Source organism: Homarus americanus, unplaced genomic scaffold (assembly GCF_018991925.1).
Source record: "Homarus americanus isolate GMGI-L3 unplaced genomic scaffold, GMGI_Hamer_2.0 scaffold32550, whole genome shotgun sequence".
Lineage (NCBI taxonomy): Eukaryota > Metazoa > Arthropoda > Malacostraca > Decapoda > Nephropidae > Homarus > Homarus americanus.
Window position 1 is genome coordinate 178741 of NW_024734754.1, and position 23595 is coordinate 202335.

Sequence of the window (23595 nt, forward strand, 5' to 3'; positions counted from 1 at the left end):
ATGAAAGGAGGGGCCATAAAGAGAAAGATAAAAGAGGGTCATAAAGAAGAAGACGATTAAAAAGAGAAATTTGACGAAAGAAAGTAATTTATTGAAGAGCGGAACATCGGGGTAATATAAAGTGGAGGAGGAAAGTAGGAGTAAATTGGAGGAAAGTGGAATATACATGGAGGAAAGTGGAGTACATGGAGAGAAGATAGGAAAATAGAGAGAATTGAGTAATGTGGAAAGAGGGAGATGGAAGTAAAGTGTAATAATGGGAAAGTTAAATAAAAGGCATGATGCAGCAGTGAAGGAGTGGTGGTTGAAAATATATCAATAGTGAAACTGTGAAAATTATAGACAAAAACGAATAAACGTAAAATGTGTAAAAAAAAATAGACTTTCTCTTATACATTGTCCACACACACACACACACACACACACACACACACACACACACACACACTTGAGATGACCTATGACCTTAGTGAGGGGACATGAAAAGGTCAGGCAGATTTACAGTAGCTTCGAGTCCAATGGTTGTTGCTGGGTACCAAGAACATACAGACGGAAGGACGGGCATACGTAAAGACAGACAGACAGACGGATGGACGGATAAACGGACAGACAACACAAACATTCTGTCTCAATATACCACACGGGACATAAAACTGGGTCATGCATATAAAATACACAAAGATGGAACAGAGATAGATGAAGGTACATGACAAGACTCTTAAAAACCTAGTGGTAGTGCTGGCAGGGAGAATGGGCTCGGTACAAGTGATGGCATGGTGTTGTCTGGAGTATCGGGAGAACGTTGGCAGGTTGTTTTAGCAGTATTTTGTCAAGACTGTTGGCTGTATGTTGTAAGAGGTATTAACAGGTGTTGGCAGAATACTGGGAGGAGTGTTGTCAAGAGTTAAATGACTGTTCACAAGAGTTGGCAGGAGTGTTGGCATGCATGTTGCTAAGGATGCAGTCATGAAAGTGTGGTGATGTTGGGAGAAAGTGTTGGCAGAAAAGCTAGAGAGAGGATGTGTGGCTGTTGGCAGGCGAGTTACTGATATGAAAGTGTTCATCTGAGGACAAGGTTGGCAGGAGAGGACAAAGAGCTGACAGAGGACAAAGCTGGCAGAAGAGGACAAAGCTGATAGGAGGGAACGAAGCTGACGGGGAGAAGACAAAGCTGGCAGGAGTGGACAAAGCTGACAGAAGAGGACAAAGCTGGCAGAGAGGACAAAGCTGACAGGAGCGGACAAAGCTGGCAGTAGCGGACAAAGCTGGCAGGAGAGGAACAAAGATGGCAGAAGAGGACAAAGCTGACAGGAGAGGACAAACTGGCAGGAGAGGACAAAGCTGACAGGATAGGACAAAGCTGGCAGAAGAAACGCTCTCAGGATTGACTGGCAAGAAAACCTCACGTCAGAGAGTCGACTTGAGACGTGCCTGCAGAGTAGGTGTTGAGGGGGGGGTAGGTTTGGAAAAAGTGTTGAAGGGGTAGTGTTGGCAGGGGAGGCGGTGGTGGGAAAGGTGGCAAGGGGTAGTGTTGGCAGGGGAAGCAGGTAAGGGGGGTGGATGGCAGGGGAAAAGTGTTGGTAAGGGGTAGTGTTGGTAAGGGTAGTGTTGGCGGAAGTGGTAAGGGGTGGGTGGCAGCAGGGGAAAAGTGTGGTGGGTAGTTGGCGGGAGGCGGTAGGGGGGAAAGGTAAGGGAGTAGTGTTGGCTGGGGAAGCGGTGGTAAGGGGGGTGGATGGCAGGGGAAGTATGTAGGGGTAGTGGGCAGAGGATTGATAGGAGTGGGGGAACACGCCAAGAGGGGGGAACATAACAAGGGGAAGAAACACAACAAGGGGGAGGGAAACAGCAAGAGGAGGGACAAGGGAGGGGAGGAACACAACAAGGGGGAAGAACAGGAAGGGAACAGGGGGAGGGACACAACGGGAAGGTGGAGGGAACTGCAATATGAGGGGTGATACACTCACAAATCCTGGGAGAATAGGAGGGGTGAGGGAGGAGGGGTGAGGGAGGAGGGGTGAGGGGTGAGGGCGAGGGGTAAGGGTGAGGGCACGACACCCAACCTTGTAATACATCAATATTTTTATCCCCTGCCCTGGTTCAGCTGTCAACACCCTGCCGGAGTTGCTCTACCCTCCTACACCACCAGTTGAAAATGTTCCATGCTTTAGTGGAGAGTTGTGTATGTATGTATGTATGTATGTATGTATGTATGTATGTATGTATGTATGTATGTATGTATGTATGTATGTATGTATGTTTGTATGTATGTATGTAGATGCCTGTGGTGTAATGGTCAGCATGCTTGCCTCGCAAGCTAGCGGACCCGGGGTCGATCCCTGGGCAGGGTGAAACTATGGGCAAGTTTCTTTACGCCATTTGCCTCTGTCTACCCAGCAGTAATTGGGAACCTGGATGTTAATCGATTTGCGGATCGTGTTCCGGGGTAATGGTTTGCCAGTGCAGTTGGCGAGTTGTCCGGTCTTATCGGACTATTCCTTGACACTGGGTCATGCAACTCGTTAACTTAGGGTGTGGTTGTTGTGTTGGCGACAACTTCTACACCTTAAACAAATTCACACCTAGGTGGCCCTTGGGCCGGCCATCCTCGTTACACGAGGGGCGACCATATATGCATGAAGGTGTGTGTGTGTGTGTGTCTTGCTTCAGCTACGTCTCCATTACCGTAAGCTACAGACGGACACCTAGACTATAGAAAAGGGTTAAATAAGCACAATCAGCTGAAGATAAGATAAATAAAGAAATCGGAGAATACTGAGAGCAAAAAGCATCATTATTACAGGAAACTCCCTAGACTATCTGACACTAGTTCATTCTGGCATCAAAACAGAGTTAACCCTTACGAATTTTTCTCTTACACTCGCACAGTAAGAATAAGAGCGCCAATGCAGGCAGAAGGCGAGCTAACAGTCGTCCATCTAGGCTTCTGTGAGTTTGCAGGGTGGAGGAAGATATCAAGAGTCGACGTTGATTGCTCGTGCTGGCAATGTTTTCACAGTACTGTCCTAGCTAGATGAATTCCCTTCCCCTAGGCAGCTCTTTTCACCCACCTCCTCTCTCTTGCAGGTACAGCGTGGACGTGGTAGAAGGGGAGGGCGTGAAGGGCGGGACCAACACGGTGCGGGCGGAGGTGAGGGTGAGTAACGTGGCGCCTCAGGACTCGGCCGTGATCGCCTGCACCGCCACCAACACCTACGGCAGTCACACCCACCACATGGAGCTCAAGGTCCAGGGTACGTCAACACCTGGACCACTAATTAATAACCTGCCTCACCTTTACCACTAATAACACGACACAGATACATACATGATATTCCCATTACACAAACATATCTGGTCAAGTGATTACACTCTTTCTCTCTCTCTCTCTCTCAAAAATCTTCCCAAAACAATCAACATTAAACACGTAAAGAATAAATGACACACAATGCAAAAATTATCATACTTTTCACCTCGCTCCCGAACACCACCTTCCTGTGACGCTGATGGCGACCTTCCTCTCTCTCTCCTCCTACAGACGTGCCGGAAGCTCCTCGTGACCTGCGCGTGTCTCGGGAGGCCAGCAGGTCAGCTACGGTGACATGGGCTGCGCCTCCTTCACCCAACACCCCCATTACCCACTACATCCTACACCTCAAGTCCCAAACTGGTCAGTATGAAACGATAGATAGATAGATAGAACAAAACTTAGGTCTGATTTTACTATGATATTTTCTCTCTCTCTCTCTTTCTTACCATCTTTATCACAAATTCCTCTCCACCTCTTTCGCAATCCTCATCATCCTTTCAATATTTTCTACAAATATATTTTCCTAAGTCTGGTTATTCTTGTCACACGCGTCTACCATTCTATTACAGTGATTATCTTTTATATAATACAGCACCCCATCATCCGTCTCTCTATCACCTTTCATCATCCTTCTTACTATCATCCGGCTCACACAGCACTATCATCCTCCTTCTCACAAAGAACATAAGAATGGAGGAAACTGCAGCGGGCCTATTGGCCCATACTGGGCAGTCCCGTTTACACCCAACCCCTATTGCTCATATAAGCATCCAATCTATGTTTGAAGCTATTCAGCGTATTCGAGTTAATGATGATATTTGGTAACTTGTTCCATTCAGCCACTACTCTGTTTCCAAACCAGTGTTTACCTATTTCACGCCTAAATCTAAATTTGTCTAATTTAAAACCATTGTTACGAGTTCGCTCCTGGTTGGATAGTTTGAGTACCTTTGTAATGTCCCCTTTGTTTTAGCCCTGCCTTCCTTATACACCTCTATCAGGTCGCCTCGCTCTACGTCTCTCGAGGGAGTGCAAATTAAGATGCTTTAACCTGTCTCTATACTCAAGGTTCCTAATGCCCGGGATTAGTCTTGTCATTCTCCTCTGAATTCTTTCCAAGGATTCTATATCCATTCTGTAATACGGTGAACTGAACTGCGTAATCAGGTGTGGTCTCACAAGAGCAAGATACAGTTTTAGGATGACCTCGCTAGTCTTGTAACTAACACTCCTTTGTATGAACCCAAGTAATTTATTAGCCTTGTTACGAGCAAAAACACATTGTTTACTTGGCTTAAGGTTCCTACTTATCATTACTCCTAAATCTCTCTCGCAGTCGGATTTCTCTATGGCATCGTTGTTCATCTGGTATCTGGTTTCCCTGTTTACATCTCCTATCCTGAGTACTTTACATTTGTCCACGTTGAATTTCATCTGCAACATTAGCTACACATCTCTCTTAAAACACCATTAACTAAAAGCCTCACTTAGCCATCTCTCTCTCTCTCTCTCTCTCTCTCTCTCTCTCTCTCTCTCTCTCTTCACGTAGTCTCCCTCCCCCCACTCTTCTAAACCCTGCTCATCCATCTCTCAATCTCTCGCCTACAGGTCTCTCCACCTACCAAAGAGAGTCTCCCCTCCCTCCTCTTCCGTCCCCACTTCTCCCTTCCCCCCACCTCCTCACATATACATACATACAGTACATACAATAAAGCAAGCTATTTACAAGAACGCAATCACATTTACGAAAACACAAGCGACTACACTCTACATTTACATGAAGAAATAAATAAGTATTTTTAGAGACCTTCCCCCTTACGCCTTGAGAGGATTGAGTGACGCATTACATCAACTTGTCAAGACTTGAACGACGTGATTCTGACACACTCGAACACAACATCCTCCTGATAAGTATAAACAACCACCCAGAATGTGACACAGGGGTAAATAATAAAGAGTGATACTACCTCATTAGGCCAAACAGACGAGCCAACAGGTGAGATGGTCCTAAACCCCGGCATCATTAATATACACACACGTCTTGCAGGCTCTAGTGGGATTGATGGCCGGCAGGTGTAGTGAGACCAACAGGAAACACGACGTCAATTAAATTCACCATAACGATGAAACTATGGCTAAACACCGAGTCATTTAGATAATTAAGACATAAGACTCTGGGTCATTTAGAATATGTACCAAATAACACATTAAACAAAAATTTCGTTTAAGGAACCTCAAGATTCTAAATTATTAACTTGAAATACATTGGACAAACGCAAAACAACACAACACAACACAACGCAACACCCCACAACACAACACCCCACAATGCAACACCCCACAACGCAACACCCCACAACACAACACCCCACAACGCAACACCCCACAACGCAACACCCCACAACGCAACACCCCACAACACAACACCCCACAACACAACACCCCACAACGCAACACCCAACAACACAACACCCCACAACGCAACACCCCAAAACACAACACCCCACAACGCAACACCCCACAACACAACACCCCACAACGCAACACCCCAAAAATCAACACAACAAAACACATTCACGTCTCTCAATAACAAACAGGACACAAAAACCCCACGTTAATCACTACCTTTACCTGGAAATCCCTGGCTCAAACACACTTAGTCATGAGTCACGTTTTATCATTCTATAAAATTCTGTAATGTAATTTTTTTCCACTTTAGTTTCACTCGTCACGATATGAAATTATTCTCACAGCTCCTGCACTAAGAACCTCGACCTGTTCTGCCCAATTTTCTAGTGACCTCTGACCTATCTTTCATTGAGCTTTGACTTATCCTTTTTGTGACCTCTGACCTAACTTCTCTTCGAATTACCTCATTACAGTATAAAACAGCAGTTAGTCTCTCTGACATTTTAATCTGATCTTCCGTCTATGAGAGTAAAGATATTATTCTCTCAGGCGAATCAGCTGATGATTAAACAAACTACGGCTACCTGGGGAGGTTAGGTTAGGTTAGCTTTAGAAGTGTGGCAGTCGAATGAATATACCTGACACTGATGACCTTGCTAACAGTTGTGACCTGCCCTGGTGACCTTACTAGCAGTAGTGACCTCTGACCCTGGTGACCTTACTAATAGTGGTGACTTTTGACTCTGATGACTTTTGACCCTGGAGACCTTACTAACAGTGGTGACATTTGACCCCGGTGATCTATCTGACCCTGGTAACCTAACAGTGGTGACCTTTGACCCTGGTGACCTCTCTGACCAAGGTAACGTAACAGTGGTGACGTTTGACCCTGGTGACCTCTGACCTTGGTGACCTTACTAACAATAAGGACCTCGCCCACAGCCACCTGGGACGGAGTCAGCGTGCGGCAGCTACAGGCGGAGGGCGGCAGCACCTCAGTTGTCCTCAACGACCTTCTACCTGCCAAAGTCTACCAGGTGAGTCAATCTACCAGGTGAGCCAATCTACCCAACCTAACCTAACCTGGGGGTACCTATAAAGTACAAGTAATCTCTTTTCTCACGTATGTCCTCAATTTTAGTACATGAATTAATCCCACTAAGAATAACGCAACAGTAATTGAAATGTAAAAGGGAAATTTGTATTTACAACTACTAATATTTTTTGCCCCTGATTTCCATCCTCTGATACAGAGTCATAGAAAAATAATACCCAGATTTCAAAAGGTTATAAAAATTAAAATCTGGGTATTCTTTTTGACTGACCCTGTACTGCATATACATGATTAATAAAACTCACGTGAATATTTGTTTTTTTAATATATCTGTAAATGTTTAATAACAACAGGCAGCCATTTTCGTTCTATTTTGGTGATCCTATCTTGGTTACTCCTCCCTTTCCCTCTCTCTCCCTTCCCCTCCCTTAGTTAATTTCAAATTCATAACCAGCCTCCTTTCCTCCCCACCACCTCTCCACTACCATCCTCCTCTCCCCTCCCTTCCTCCCTCCCTATTAACTCCCCACTCCCTTCCTCCCCACCACATCTTCTTTTCCCTCCTCCCAACCACCTCTCCCCTCCCCTCTTCCCCATCACTTCTCCACTAACGTCCCCCCCCTTCCTCCCCACCCCCCTCTCACCCCCCTTCCCTTCTCTTACATCTTTCACAATCCACCCCAACTCTCACCCCCTTCCACAGTCTACCACGTGTTCCCCCTTCCCATAATTATCCTTCTAATAATTTTCCACGGTCATTCCTGCTTCCCCCTCCCCACGGTTCATTCCCTGGTTAATTGTAGGGATTCAGTGTGGTCCAGCTTACCCCTGCCTCCCACCACCAGGTTAAGGTGTAATCAGGAAAAAAAAATGTTTGTAAACTTACTCACTCAAAGGAATTATAGTTTTTGGTTAGAATTATATTTTCTATCTTAGCTTACATTTTATTTCTCATCTAATTATATTCCTTAATTAGTATATAAAGTCAAGACAACAATTAATTATTTTTCTATCGTCTTTCACTTTCCAATTAATATTCACTAACCTTTTATTTATATTTTTCATTCCATAAACCGTAAGCCAATTTATCAAGTACTACCTCACTTCTCTATGAGTTGTTATTCAGTGTGATCATAATAATACTGACCAACACACACGAGTCAAAGATCACTCCCCCCCCCACCTCCCAAGATGAGTTTCATGAGTAAAGAGACAGTCAGCCTCTTAATGACCCCATACTACTACTACTACTACTACTACTACTAATACGAATAATAATAATAATAATAATAATAATAATAATAATAATAATAATAATAATTACAGATGATCAGGTGTTCGACAAGCAAAAAACTATTCAAAACCTTTTCGTCAGTTACTATTTTTGTTTTCGCTATTTATATCACAATTCGTACACATACAAATATCATCAGAATGGTAAATAAGTTTCAATTATATTATAACTGTAGATTAAGTGTCTCAAATTACCGCAGAATTAATTAAAACATACACACACACTCATACCTTACACCAAACCCTGATAATTACATATAATAATGAACTTATAACTTATACATAACCAACACACTCACATAATACACACAATGTTAATATCTTGGTCAGTTAAACTTATATCAGTAGTTCGCTCTCTTGACTCTATTACCTGTTATCATTTCTCTAATACGTCCTCCATTATGCTTCCTCTTCAGGTAGCTCCTCACTTCCCCAACTCACTATTCCTTGTACTGTAACTCTGCCCTGCCCGGTCACTCATCTCCTCCCACTACTGCAGGTGCGTGTGGTGGCAGTCAACAGTGTGGGAGAGTCACCGTCCTCAGAGCCCCTCACACTGCGCACGGAGGGTGAAGCCCCCAGTGCCGCCCCTATTAATGTGCAGGCGGTGGGCATCAGTCCTCGCCAGGTGCAGATCTCGTGGTCGGCGCCAGACCCTGACACCTGGAATGGCCAACTCCTGGGCTACTATGTGGGCCACAGGCTGGACGGGTGAGTAAAACACACACACACACACACACACACACACACACACACACACACACACACACACACACACACTCTCTCTCTCTCTCTCTCTCTCTCTCTCTTTCTCTCTCTCCGTCATAAATTCATTGTCTCTCTCCTACAGTTTCAGAAATAATAATAATAAAGTCTTACTCAGTTTACACGTGTCTATTTTAATACGCTGTAAATATAACGAGCCAACCAGAGAACAACACAGCCAATCCATATAAAGTGACATTAAAAAGACAAACAATATGTCCACAATAAGAATAAAAAAAACCCACATTAATATCCGGAATAACAACAAACGTCAACCTTCAACACCAAGCAGGACTTTATATATTTTTTTATCTCTCAAGTATTAAGTTGACGTATTGATCTTGAAATGTGTTTGTGTAAGTAGTAAGTACACGACAATTATAATAATGAGACACAAACAATCATTTTTATCTACGTGTCTTTGGATGTTTGTCTCTATCATCAACATTCTCTTAACATACACAGCTGACCAGATCACACATCTCCACAGGGCGGTGTCTACAGGGAGATCCTTCAGCTTCGACACTGTGGGCGTGATGGGGGCGGGAGAGGAGACTTGGACAGTGGGTGGCCTCGATAGGTTCACTCGTTATATCTTCGTCCTTCAGGCCTACAATGCTAAAGGGCCAGGTCCTCTCTCCACCGAGGTGTCGACCACCACCCTTGAGGACGGTAAGACCCCCAAGCATGAAGGCCAAAATAACATCTTTTTTATGTTAGTGTTTTGAAGATTCAGTCACCAGGATAGAGGAACAATAGTACAAGAGAGAGTGCAATACCTATACTATCTTAATATTACCGTAAATAGAGCAATACTATCTTACTCTTACAATTAATAGAGCAATACTATTTTATTATTATAGTAAATAGAGCAATAAATACTATCTTATAAATACGGGACACAGTAATGAGTGGGAAGGAAGCACCTTAAGATTAGCTTCCCCAGCTTATTTCACCATTAGATTAAACACCCTAACGCTTCCTGGGGAGGGGGAGGGGTGAGCAGGAATCAGAAGGACCAAGCCACTATCGTAGGTTGCAAAGTTTACCTCAAGCCTTAGTAGTTGGGTAAGGAGCTGAAGTGGGGAGAGGGGGGTTAAGCAGCACGGAACAATGGACTTTCATCAGGACTAAGTTGTTAGGAAGTTTGCAAGTATCCCTTGTCACGCAATTTGCTGACTAGTATAGAAAACCAGGACTTTCCTTAACTTTTCAGGGAGGACGTTGGAATACTCGGAAACCTACATTAGGGAAAAATAGTTCAAGTAAAAAAGTAAATAAAATTAATACGATAGTGAGTGGGTATTGGGTCTAAACAAGGGCTTAGAATATATGCATCAACTAACATTATCACCAAATAATTGCCTGTAAATTTAACAAAAGTCTCCCTTAACTTGTCTGGTGCTGACCATCATAGAAAACTAAGAACTTGGTTGAACTTTTCGGGGATGACTATTTTACTTCGAGAGCGACCCCTTCAGTGAATGAAAACTAAAGGTAAATAACAAGAGGTCGTGTGTACGTGTGTGTAAAATAAAATCACAATTGTGGACGGTGTTTCCACGACCTCTTCTATGATAGAGGCTGTGGTATTATTACGTTTCCTAAAACAGCGAAAACGAACCAATTAAACTGAAATTACCCGACCAAACCTTACCTAATTTAGGCACATGATAGGGGTACGGAACACTAATGCGCATGCGTGGTGGGCAGACTATACCTAACTTAAAATGATCTAACCTAACCATTTACAACACAGTCCGTCAATACGGCTGCCGTACCTGTATCCACTTCGAACAATTTAATACATAACAAAATATTTCCTTGATAACGTTTGTACAAAAAAAGCCAAAGTGATGGATCAAGTCAGGCAACATAAATGTCCAAGAATACTCGTAGATGATAACCACAAATTATTACAGCATCTTGGAGACCTCAGCGAGAAAGTACCTCCGTGAATGAATCAAACACTTAAGATAAAAAAATATATATACTTCCTTCCTCACCAACACTACTTCCCCACAGTACCGGAAGCACCGCCCGATGATGTCATCTGCGCCGCCCTCACTTCCACCCGCATCCAGGTTACATGGTCTCCGCCCCCGCCAGCCCTCACCCACGGCCGCATCACCACCTACACTCTCACCTACACCTCCATGGACGACCACACAGGTAAGAGATGTAGTGTTTACCTTTCTCTCACCTCCCCTTCAGACATAGCTACACTCATCTCCCCCAACGAGCAACAAAGAGTACAAGGTGTAGAGGCATGACACAGTGTAATCTTATCTCCCCACACACAACCCCACGAGCGAGCAAACAAACAATTTAGTTAAATAGTTTCTCCTCATTCACTTTCCCTCCTCAGTTGCATATGGATAATGTTTCTCTTCCTATCACCCACACACACAGTCTTTCTGCCTCTCACACAATCACACGCACTCTTTCCCTCAATCGCCCTCACTCACCCACACACACTTTCTAGCTCCCCCATATACAATCACACGCACTCTCTCCCCCACACACGTACACACCCACGCACTCTCTCTCCCACCCACACACTCTTCCTCCCTGTCACACACCTACACTCACGTCACTAACACAATTCAACATTTTCTTTCCATGCACATACAGTACATACAAATCACCCCTGAATTTCTCCATATTATAGTCAAATGGCTGAGTTGAAACGTATCTTACTTCCCAAACCTCGGCTAAAAAGTCACATAAAATAATCTATACAATCTTCACAGTTGCATGATATTTATTTACATATCTATAAAACAAAGACCAAGTTTTATTGATTGATAACTAGATCACCAAGCTCTTCCTATCTCAGATCCCAGGAAGGAGTCAATAATTCACCTTAGGCTGTAGTCTCTCCTTAATACTTAATAATTTGTTAAGATCATCCTCTTTCAATGAGCATTAACCCCATCCCACCCCTTGAGGCTTTAGAATTAGTAAATTAACTCATATTATCCTAGCATTAACCCTTTCCTTAACACCGAAGAATTTGTTATGGTTAATCTCCACCTCCGGGCATTAACCCCAATCCTCTTATGACTCCAGGATTAGATAACCACTCCGTATTAATCCAGCATTAACACCTTCTCAATACCTTAGAATTGATCATTACCCTTTACCATGGAACATTAAACCCACCTCGACATTCCATAAATAACTCCGACTTCTTAGATTTAACGAATAAAGTAACCTAACCTAACCTAACCTAACCTAATTCAACTTAATCCCGACACTAACCACTTTCTGCGCCTCCTACAGGGCTACCGGCGGGGGAATCTCGCATCGTGAACGGACAGAGCGCCACGGTGGGGGACCTTGAGAGATTCACTAACTACTCGGTGACTGTGGCCGCAGCTACCAGCGCCGGCGTGGGTGTCGCTTCCCATCCCGTCAACTGTGCCACTGAGGAGGACGGTGAGTGAAAGGTGTGGAGAGGTTATGGGGAGGGTGGGAGAGGTGGGGAGAGGTTATGGGGAGGGTGGGAGAGGTGGGTAGAGGGTTGGAGACGTGCGGAAAGGATGGTAGAAGTGTGGTGAGGAAAGGAAAAATGTGGAAAGGGTAAGGATAGATGAGGAGAGAGAGAGAAATGAAGAAAGGAGAAGGAAAAACGCCAAAAACAAACAGGCTTGGTAAGAGGGAGGAATAGACAGAAATAATATAACAGGAAACATAAAGGAAAAAGTTAGCAGAATAATAAAACAACAAAATATGAACATGTGAGAACGTAATTAAATAACAAGTGTAAATGATAACAACAACACTAATAAACTGACATGGTATGGAAAAAAAGATACAACCTGGCACTGTCCTTCACCCCAGGCCACAGTGCCACTAGTTCCCGCAAGGCACTACTAAGAATTGAAAAGTATTAACCCATGACTTAGTCCCAACAGATTGCGTACATGAGACTATAGGACGGGAGTACATTGGCAAACCTGAGCCTGGCCGCACTATGTAAACTTTGTAGCCAGCCCGACTCTCATGCCCCCTCTCACTCCATCTTCACTAGCCCTATGACCTCCTCCTACAGATCCCAGCCATCACCAAAACCTCGTCCCTTCCTGGCGCGATATCCCTTCCCCTAGAGACAGGCCTGGCACTTGACATTATTAAGGACCTGCCACGCTTTGCCATAAACAGATGAATTGTATCGGGAATTCCCCCTCCCACACACTCATCCTCCTGTCACTATATGTAGCATGCTGACAAACTCCATGGCCCTTCAGGTACTTGCGTCCTTAATTCATGAGTCAAGAAGGTAAGCATAAACTCCGCATAATTCCCTGTTAGGCGCTGTAAATACTTTTGTGCTTCGCCTTGCACAGGATGAAAGGAGGTGCCCAATAAACTATAAACTAACTCCCTCGCTGAGGAAATCTGAATCTGATTGACATATTGACAGTAACACAACATGGCGTGGACTGGCATAAAATAATAATAATAATAATAATAATAATAATAATAATAATAATAATAATAATAATAATAATAATAATAATAATAATAATAATAATAATAATACATGGCACAGAGACAAACCCGGCACTCAAACATGACCCTCGAGGCATAGTGCCATTAGCCCCAGAAAGGCTTAATACAAGGGAAATAACAAAGATGATGGCGTGAGAAAAAATACATATACTGAGGCTGACACTGCCACTCTCTCCCTACAGTGCCACAAGCGCCCGCGAGGATCAAGGCGGTGGTGAGCGGCCCTCAGAGCGTGATGGTGACGTGGTCGGCCCCTGAACGACCTCATGGCACCATCACCAAGTACATCCTTTACATCCGCGCCCCGCCAGAGAGAGACTCTACCAGGAGGATCTTACTCCCTCAGGTAAGTCGTCTTCCATCATCACCACCACCACCATTATCGTCAATATGATCTCACTGGAACAGCTCAGCTAAGTAATTATAATTAATCCCACTTAAATCCACCTGTGAGTCTTACTAAGTCTTACTGGAGGCAACATTGTCTTAGTTGTTGAAGCCTTTGCTATAATAATAATAATAATGATGATGATGATGATGATGATTATGATGATGATAATGATAATAATAACAACAACAACTAAGACTTCTTATCCCTATAATATATTATATATTGTTAATTACCGGTATGGTTACTGTATACAGTAATCTACAATACTTTACTATAAATCTCCAATAACTATTCAGCAAAATCCCCAATAAACCTCAAGCTTTTCCCTACGATACATGTCCAGTGTATCACCACCTAACACAACCACCCTTCACAGACACGGTGGCTGGAGGTGACGGAGTTGAAGCCGCGTCACCGCTACGAGTTCTGGGTGTCGGCCACTACCAGGGTGGGGGAGGGACCTGCCTCACCTGTCGTGTCCGCCACGCCTTCCCCTACAGGTATACGTCGCACAGGTGTTACACGTGTTTCAGGGTTGTATATAGGTCATCCGAGCTCTACATATATATCACCCAAGGGATAAACAGGTTACTCAAACAATAGTCTTAATGATGGTACTAATGTGTGTGTGTGTGATGTATGTCGACATGTATAGATACTGTCTTATTTATAGGTGAGAATCTATCTTGTACAGCTACTTAAAAGTTCCTTCCCTCATACCACACCTCTGGACCACACAGTTGGCGCGGGCGTGTACGGTGTGGGCGGGGAGGTGAAGGTGCCTCAGGGGACGGACGTGGTGCTTGATTGTCCGCACGTCGGCAAACCTACACCCACCATCACCTGGAGGATGAACAACGCCCCCATCACTAGGGTTTCCAGGTACGGTCAACCTCATCATCGGAGAACATATTTTGAGACGTAACTTTTCTTAACCTAACCAAACCTAAACCTAACTTAACGAGACTTAACCCAATGGAACTCAGCCTAAATTAACCTAATCTTGTAGAGGCTTTAAGAAACTTGATACTGTGGGATTTTAATATACTATTTTATTTTGGTGGTGTGATGCTATCAATGGTATAGTGCCTGTTTTATAACCAACAGAAAAAGGTAATTATGCTTCTCATTGATGTCAGATGACATGTAGCATTAGTGTGCTTTATCATGTGACCATTTAACCATATAAAGGCTTTTAACTCCCCGAAGGAACTACATCATAAGGCTTTGATCTGCCTTTAGAAATCCGCAAACAACTTTTAACGTCTTGAAGTGGCCTCCAAACACCAGAAACTATAGTATAAACAAATTAAATACTCCATATATCCTGTTCCTAATATCCAAGGTTAACCATTATGTGTATCCTACAGGTACGAGCCACAGCCTGACGGAGGACTATTGCTGAGGGACTGTCAGCGCTCAGACTCCGCCAACTACACCTGCCACGCCAACAACCGCCACGGCTCTGACCACGCCCTCTACACCCTCAGTATCATGGGTAAGATAAGGGAGAGACAGTGAGTGTGGGAGGTGGGGGGGATGAAAGGGGTGGGGAGTGTGGGAGGGAGGGAGGGATAGGGAGTGAAAGGAAAATGGAGAGTGAAAGAGGAAGGGGAGGGAGAGTTAGAGAAGGAGAAGAGAAAACCCAAGAATCTGGTTTACTGACGAGAGAGAGAGAGAGGTGTAAGGATGTTTGCCTGTGAGGTATGAACGCATCTACACACAAGTAAACACACAATAACACGCTTCCACATCCAAAAGTATAAGCATACACAGTAGCCTTTGTTTACATTATTAGCTGATCACAGGTACTGACACCCCTCTTCGCCCTTCACCACAACAGTACCCCCCAGCGCGGCGCTCCTCCACTCCATGGGGTCGACACCAACCACAGTAACAGTATCGTGGAGGCCTGTGGACGACGGCGGTGCCCCCATCAGAAAGCTGACCTTAACCTGGCGACCTGACCCCGGGGAGTGGCGTGAGGTGACCCTGGCAAGACACCTGACGCAGTACACCCTGAAGGAGTTAAGCTGTGGCACCGAGTATCACCTGTACCTCACCTCACATAACAGGATAGGTAACTTAGCCAGCCAAATGACTTGTGCTGCCGACCATAATTATTACCTGTATTATCTATTTACAATGTATATGAAGAAAATTACGAATAGTAGTCATGTCGTTCGATATTATACTCGTATATATAGTGTAACATCTTTCATAGTAAAAAAAAATCTTCCTTAGACTGATACTATCAGTATATTATGTTTATTAAGACTTATACTAATGCTTGCTTTCTTGTTCTATTTGACAATGTCGATATAACCTAAAAATGAAGGTGTATCACTTAAAACTTTTCAGTCATTTAAGACATCCGTATAACTTAAACCATCAATCATAAAAGACCTATAATTTAAGCCATCATCCACAAAGAACTAACAATCTCCCCTCGGCAGGTCCAGGAGCGGCCAGCGAGGTGATCACAGTCCGCACCAAGGGAACGAGACCCACCCCGCCGCCCCAGCACCGCCTCGTCTCCGTCAACGTGTCGGCAGTAGCCTTCCACCTGGCCTCATGGGTTGATGTGCAGTGCGCCATCACCCACTATATCGTCAGGCTGAGGCCCACCGCCCAGAGGGAGTGGCAGAGCGGTGAGTATTGAGAGAGGGTGTCAGGGAAGGTGGAATTGTGAAGAAGGGAGGATAGAGTTGAAGGGATGGCCAAGGATAGAGTTGAAGGGATGGCCAAGGATAGAGTTGATGGGATAGTGCCAAAAGAGTTGGTTTTGCTTGACTGATACACCGTACAGTTTCATTAACGTCACCACTACATGTAACTGCCTTTTATAATTAATTACACAATGGTAATTACTCTTATGCCGCCCGTGGATATTATAATCCCATGTAGCTATTACAAGAAACAACTCACAGCGGTCAGTATCTTACAGTTGAACGCCCTGGTGACATCCTGTTAGTTAGACAAATCATCAGTGTGAGATGCAAGAGATGTCCACTGAATATGATGTGACTATAACCAACACTTAAACACATGCCTCATTGGTCGTTTTTACTGGTCAGATCACTAAGCTAGGGAACTTCGTAAAACAAAAATCCATTAACAGATTTTAGCAGGTTTTTATCATTTTTTTTTTAATTTGTGGAAAGAGCGTAGAAGATATAAATAAAAAAAAATCATAGTACACATTTTCTAGTAAAAAATATCCCTTCACATCCGCGGTACTATTGTGGAAATCCAGGACAATCGGTCACCAGGGTTTACGATCGTGTTAGCTGAAGATTATAGTTGTAGATTAGAATTACGAGTTAACTCTGGGATGAGGGGTATTTCACTATGCTATTGTTAAAGACTGCACAGTAATACAGTAGGTAATCCACTTAGCCTAAAACCGCAACAACACTGATCTTTCAGGTGTTAAATGGACATTATTGTTCTCTTATATATCACAAACTCCTGTTAAAAGTGACACAAATTTTGCCTAAAACCATAAATTTTTTGTTTAGCTTTTTCCAAGTTTGACTCTTAAATAAAGAAGTCGCCTATTGTATCGTGAACACCTGAAGAAATCTTATCATCACTGTACTGACCCAAACAATTACACACATTAATATATATTCACCAAAGTTTATGACATGCAACAAAGGCGTAGCGTAACACTTGAAAATCACGACTAAAATCAACCAGGTAGGTTAGGTTGGTTAGAATAACTTAATTAGTTATACGTGGTTGAAAGTACCAATAAAACCTACTTAACCTTACCTAACTTCCTAGCGGGGGGGCTCTATTCTAGGTCATTTGCGAGGGGAACGGTATTATTATTCATTTACGACGGAAGTATATAGAATGAAAGTCATTCAGAATGGTGAGACATATCTATTGTGTGTGTTAAAAATCCCGTATTCAATGGTTATACGAAACTGAAATAATACTATATGCTGTATAATTTTGCTCACCAACTGGGAGGTCATGAGGTGAATCCTGGAGACTATAATTGTCGTTGTACAGTAATAATGTGTTGTAGGCTGTTGTGACACTCATCAGTTTTTGTTTTATTCACTTTTTTACTTTCTACGCAGGAAGTTTTTGTCGTCTTTGCCATTTAATTAGAACAAAAGAGTTATCAGCTAACAAGTAACAAAAGCGCTGTAATGTTAATGTCATACTAATTCACCAAGTACGGCACTTGCTAGTTTGATTTGAAAATGTCCAAAGTATATAATAGTCATTTCTCACAAAATAGTCACGACTACAAACAACACTAAACGAAATCAAACGCCACAGTCATTTTTATCAACAATTCTTAACCACAACATTTCACTAAATCTTTTTATTGGTAAACCATGTTCCAGCACACCAATTATCAACACTGACCCAGCAGCACACGACGGGCTTCTGTGTAATATGACTGACAAAAAATAACTATTGCCAATATTGCAACAGTATGGGAAAGTTGACACAACACCTGCTGATGCTGCAGTCTGGGACGTTGCCAAGTACTCGATTATGTTTCCATGTTAGCACCATCTATTGAGTGAATTATTAACTAGAACTTATCTTGCTGCAACTGTTGGACAATGTGGTAGTTTTGCGACTTTAATTTATTATGAATACAAGGTTAACATATTTTAATCCGTATTTAATTAAGTGGTTGAAAGATAAGTTGTTTATTAGACTTTGTTACATAGTTAAGCCCTCCTTCCCTCTCTCCCTGTACAACATAGTGGCCCCACTCCTCCCCTGTACAACATACTGACCCCCCTCCTCCCCTGTACAACATAGTGACCCCCTCCTTCCCTGTACAACATAGTGACCCCCTCCTCCCCTGTACAACATAGTGACCCCTCCTCCCCTGTACAACATAGTGACCCCCTCCTCCCCTGTACAACATAGTGACCCCTCTCCCCTGTACAACATACTGGCCCCCCTCCTCCTTGTACAACACTGCAGCCCCCTCCTCCCCCTGCTTGCAACATACGGCCCCCTCCTCCCCTGTACAACCTTTTGCCCCCTCTCCTCTGTACAACAGTACCCCCTCCTCCCTGTACAACATAGTGACCCCCTCCTCCTCTGCATACAACATACTGACCCCCTCCTCCCTGTACAACATAGTGACCCCCCTCCTTCCCTGTACAACATAGTGACCCCCTCCTCCCCTGTACAACATAGCTGACCCCCTCCTCCCTGTGCAACATAGTGACCCCTCTCCCTGCCCTGAAGTGACCCCTCCTCCCCTGTACAACATAGTGACCCCCTCCTCCCCTCAGCCACAGCATGCAGCCCCCTCCTCCCCTGCCCACAACATGCACAGCCCCCTCCTTCCCTAGCCTGTATAGTGACCCCCTCCTCCCCTGTACAACATAGTGACCCCCCCTCCTCCCCTGTGCAACGCCAGCCCCCTCCTCCCCTAGCACAACATACTGACCCCTCTCCCTGTACAACATGCAGCCCCCTCCCTGCTTTAACCTGCTGACCCCCTCCTCCTCTGCCCACAACATAGTAGCCCCTCCTCCCCTGCTTACAACCTGTGACCCCTCCTCCTCTGCTTTGCTAGTGACCCCTCCTCCTGCCTGCCTGTAGCCCCTCCTCCCTGTACAACACTGGCCCCCCTCCTCCCCTGTACAACCCCTCCTCCCCTGCTTTGCTGCCCTTAGTGGCCCCTCCTCCCCTGTACAACATAGTGACCCCTCCTCCCCTGTACAACATAAACCCCCTCCTCCCTGTACAACCTGTGACCCCCTCCTCCCCTGCCCCAACATGTTGACCCCCTCCTTCCCTGCCCAACATAGTGACCCCCTCCCTCCCCTGTACAACATAGTGACCCCCTCCTCCTCTGTACAACATAGTGACCCCCTCCTCCCCTGTACAATATAGTGACGCTCTTCCTCCTCCCCAGTCAGCGGAAGGCTACCGGGGACTCAGAAGGAGTACACAGTGGGGGAACTGATCCCTGCTACGACTTACGAAGTGAGCCTCACCGCGGCCAACCCCGCCGGCGACACCACCGCCACCTACACCTTCACCACCCTTGGCCTCACTGGTGGTAAGTCTCCCGTTCTTCGGTGTTAAGTTAAGCAATCATAAGGTTATACGACAATACCCCACCAACATTAATCAGATCACGTGAAGATTAGGCACCCTAGCTTATCTCACCTGCTCATTAAACACCTTAACGCTAATCTAACTTAACTTAATAAACCTAATTTAATTTAACCTAACCTGATCCCTAGGCAATATTAGGATATTTAATAGTCTAGTAAAATAAGGTGAGGTGCCTTAACTTGCTGTTTTTTATCCACCACAGTGAGAGGCTGAGGTAGTCACACTAGTTCCCAGAGATATAAGAACTGATCATGATAATAACAGTTGTAAGCTGTATGATGTTGTGTTAGTAGTGGACACATGGCAGCTGTGTTTATGTCATGAAACTAAGGATCCATTCATCTCATTTATCATCACATAAAATACTCATATATTAATAGTATATTATCTTAAACAGCTACCACTCACTTAACTCTAAACGTCCGCATTGTCATTCGTGTGTTGGGTGTTAATATTATTATTTTTAGGGAGTCAAGAACCGCTAGCACCCCCCCCCCCTTCACCAACACAAAAATCCTGTAAGTGATTGGAACTCGATGTTTCTTCAGTTTCATTTAAAATTATTCTGGACAAATAAGCTACTTACCTTTTCTTCTCGACAGATCACCTACAGGAAGGTCTTGGGTCCTTAGGGGGCGGGATGCTGGGATCGTCAGGTGGTGTCGGGGCATCTGCAGAGGACGTGTTTACTGACCCCGCCTTCATCGTCCCTGTCGTCATATCCTGCATCGCCCTCGTCTCTATCATCATTGCCATCACACTCTGCCTCAGAAGAAGTAAGTAGTTAATGGATGTCAGCATAAATGGGAAACATCATTATTTAATTAAGTGACAAGGATGCACATTCCGGGTACACAAAAAGTTGGGTTAGTCTTTTTCGTGTAACCACAAATAATTCATCATCTAAATTGTTTTGATTAGTTTTCTAAAATATCTTGAAAATTACTTAAGTTATACTGATATTCTTGTTGAGTTTCTTCGTTTTCTTCAAATTTAAGGAAACAGAAAACGAATAAATTTAGCGGTAACAACAATATTCGGTAACCACGTAAAACCAAATTGATTTCTCAAGATTCATAGAACGAAAGTAAAAAAAAAAAAGGCTTTAGGAGAACTGGCAACGTCCACTTTAAGACCATCTCAACCCTAACCCAACTATCGATCGCTGTGTCGGCAGATTGTTTGAAACTCTAACCCAACCCCACAGCTCGTTTAGGTCATTGACAGTCTCCACAACCATTGGCAGAGCCGTCGATGCTGGGAAACTCTTATTGTACAAAAAAGAAAAAAAAATCAAGTAGGCACTCACATTACCGTAAACATAACAAATACTTGTTTGTTTACTACAGAGATTAACGAAGCCATAAGCCAGTCTCTCAATCGGAATAAAGTCGCAACGATATTTATAAGGAAATTCAACTCAAAATAAACTATATCTATAGTGTTTAAAAATAAAATCAATATAGTCATCCAAAATTAACTAGAAATTACTGTATATTGGTCATTCTATGCTAATTATTGATACGCCGTAAACTTCGTAAAACGACCAGTGATAAATCACTCTCCACGGCGCGCGTCATAACATGCTAGGAAACAATGCAACCAACCTGTCCTGCCTGGCTGACTAACGCAATATATCTCTGTTCTAGCTTTTAATGTCTTCATCCTACATAGTGGTTTTGTTAGGGTTTTCCTCTCTCTCTCTCTCTCTCTCTCTCTCTCTCTCTCTCTCTCTCTCTCTCTCTCTCTCTCTCTCTCTCTCTCTCTCTCTCAGCTTCAACTGAATTTGCATTTAACTTTTCAGTGTGTTTCTTCGCCTCCATCGGTGGTCATTATAATTCTGAGTAATGCATATTTTATAATATTAATATAAAGATGATATATCTATGTTTCTTAACTCGTGTAAAAGTGATGACATGAAACATTCATATCCATAGCACGTTTAAATTAAACTTGGATCACCATACCTTCACCAGACACCTTAACTTAATAACAATATCTTTAAAAAAGGGCGATAGGTTTATTTCTTTATCACTTAACCTTGTACTACAGTGGGCAAAAAATATTATTTGAAATGAAAAAAAACAACGCTCACAAATTGCCTTTCTGGTTATCGCGTGCAGTTGAAATTACCTGTTTTTGCTGGAGTGTCTCGCCAGTGACCATCGTCTTGGCTGGCCGCCTTGACCTTTTATCACATTTATGTGTACTATACTTGCACTGCTGGTCCACGTCTCCATAAATGGGCAACAGGCGAATACTGCACGACGGTGAGAACCCACAAATTGCCTATGAATGCAATGACATTGCAAAAATCGAGACTTCCAGGTGAAAATATGCCACATGCACTCTGACAACCGCTCCTACATCCTCCACTACTACATAATACTACTACTTAAGCTCAAAGATGCATGAAAAGATAGTTTTAATAATAGCAATAATATTTGAATATAATATACTGTACACGGAGACCAAGTGGCTCTTAAGAAAAAATACTTGCCTGCTGTTCCAATTAAGCATGGCATCACACAACACTCCCACAGGTAATAATAGTTACACTTGTGATTTTCGGTTGAGTTTCGTGAGTCACGTCTGCGGGCGGAGACGGTCCTCTCACCTGAGATTCTGTAATGAACATGTAGACTCACCAAGGGCTCTGTCACGCGACCTGTGTACGGGAATGACTGAGTTGCTTCCATGTGTGTGTGTGTGTGTGTGTGTGTGTGTGTGTGTGTGTGGGTCACATTTTTGTATCTTTCATCCTCTACTTTCCCAGCTCTTTATTTTTCTGAGGCTCCAGCAGACATAAACGCTACTCCCTCTTGCTCTAGGACCTAGTGGTGGCCACGACGGTGCTCCTGGAGGGGAAGACGGGGACCCCTCAGTGACCACAGCCGCGGAAAACAAAAGCAACCTGGCGGCGAGAGAGCAGTACTACGCCACCGTCAGGAAGCCCGCGCCCTCCCCCATACACGACGTCAACGCCCTGGAGAGAATACCAGGTGGGTGTAGGTGTTCAGAGGCGCCCGTGTGTGTGTGTGTGTGTGTGTGTGTGTGTGTGTGTGTGTGTGTGTGTGTGTGTGTGTGTGTGTGTGTGCCACATGAAGGTGACTACCCATATATTTTATAACGTCATATCATATCACATTCATCTACCCTTATCTCTTGTTCATCTACCCTTATATCTTGTTCATCTACCCTTATATCGTGTTCATCTACCCTTATCCCTTGTTCATCTCAGAGACTTGAGTGATCCTGAAAGTAGAAAATCTAGCAAAAAATTCATAACATCTGGCCAGTAATATTTCCTCACGTAACTTAACTCAGTAATTATTTCTGAATTCTTTTGAAATTTGAACAAAATATTAAATTCTTTTAAATAAATGCTGAATACATAATGTTTATTAGGTTCTTGTCTAAACTTAAAAAAATCAATATGTTCTTGTTTAAAAATAATCATAATAATCTTGCTTTAATACCAAATTTCTTTAAAGTTCGTACCTAAACAAGCGATTATCATAATGTTTCTTGATTAAATTTATAATATTCTCATTGTTTACTTGCTTATCCATAATGGGTATAATTTAAATAACGACCATCACTAAACACTACTAATCGTGAATAAATGAAAACGAGAAACCCAAGAAATTAAAAGAAACGATTTACTATATAAGGATAACTCAAGAAAGCCAAAACACCTTTAAAAACGAAGGCCATGGCTGAGACACTATGAACCTAGAG

The 23595-nt window shown here is 43.6% G+C and overlaps 1 protein-coding gene across 1 annotated transcript in view; it reads left to right on the top strand.

The window, feature by feature from the left end:
* LOC121870483 (Down syndrome cell adhesion molecule-like protein Dscam2) overlaps positions 1 to 23595 on the top strand; it is a 66380-nt gene that overhangs the window by 38415 nt on the left and 4370 nt on the right. The window contains 16 exon segments of the mRNA XM_042372317.1: positions 3085 to 3251; positions 3536 to 3667; positions 6659 to 6753; positions 8563 to 8774; positions 9319 to 9500; positions 10854 to 11000; positions 12114 to 12269; positions 13529 to 13692; positions 14114 to 14237; positions 14478 to 14619; positions 15108 to 15235; positions 15581 to 15817; positions 16194 to 16388; positions 19649 to 19795; positions 20457 to 20630; positions 22686 to 22856. Of these exon segments, the coding sequence (XP_042228251.1) occupies positions 3085 to 3251; positions 3536 to 3667; positions 6659 to 6753; positions 8563 to 8774; positions 9319 to 9500; positions 10854 to 11000; positions 12114 to 12269; positions 13529 to 13692; positions 14114 to 14237; positions 14478 to 14619; positions 15108 to 15235; positions 15581 to 15817; positions 16194 to 16388; positions 19649 to 19795; positions 20457 to 20630; positions 22686 to 22856 (2573 nt within the window).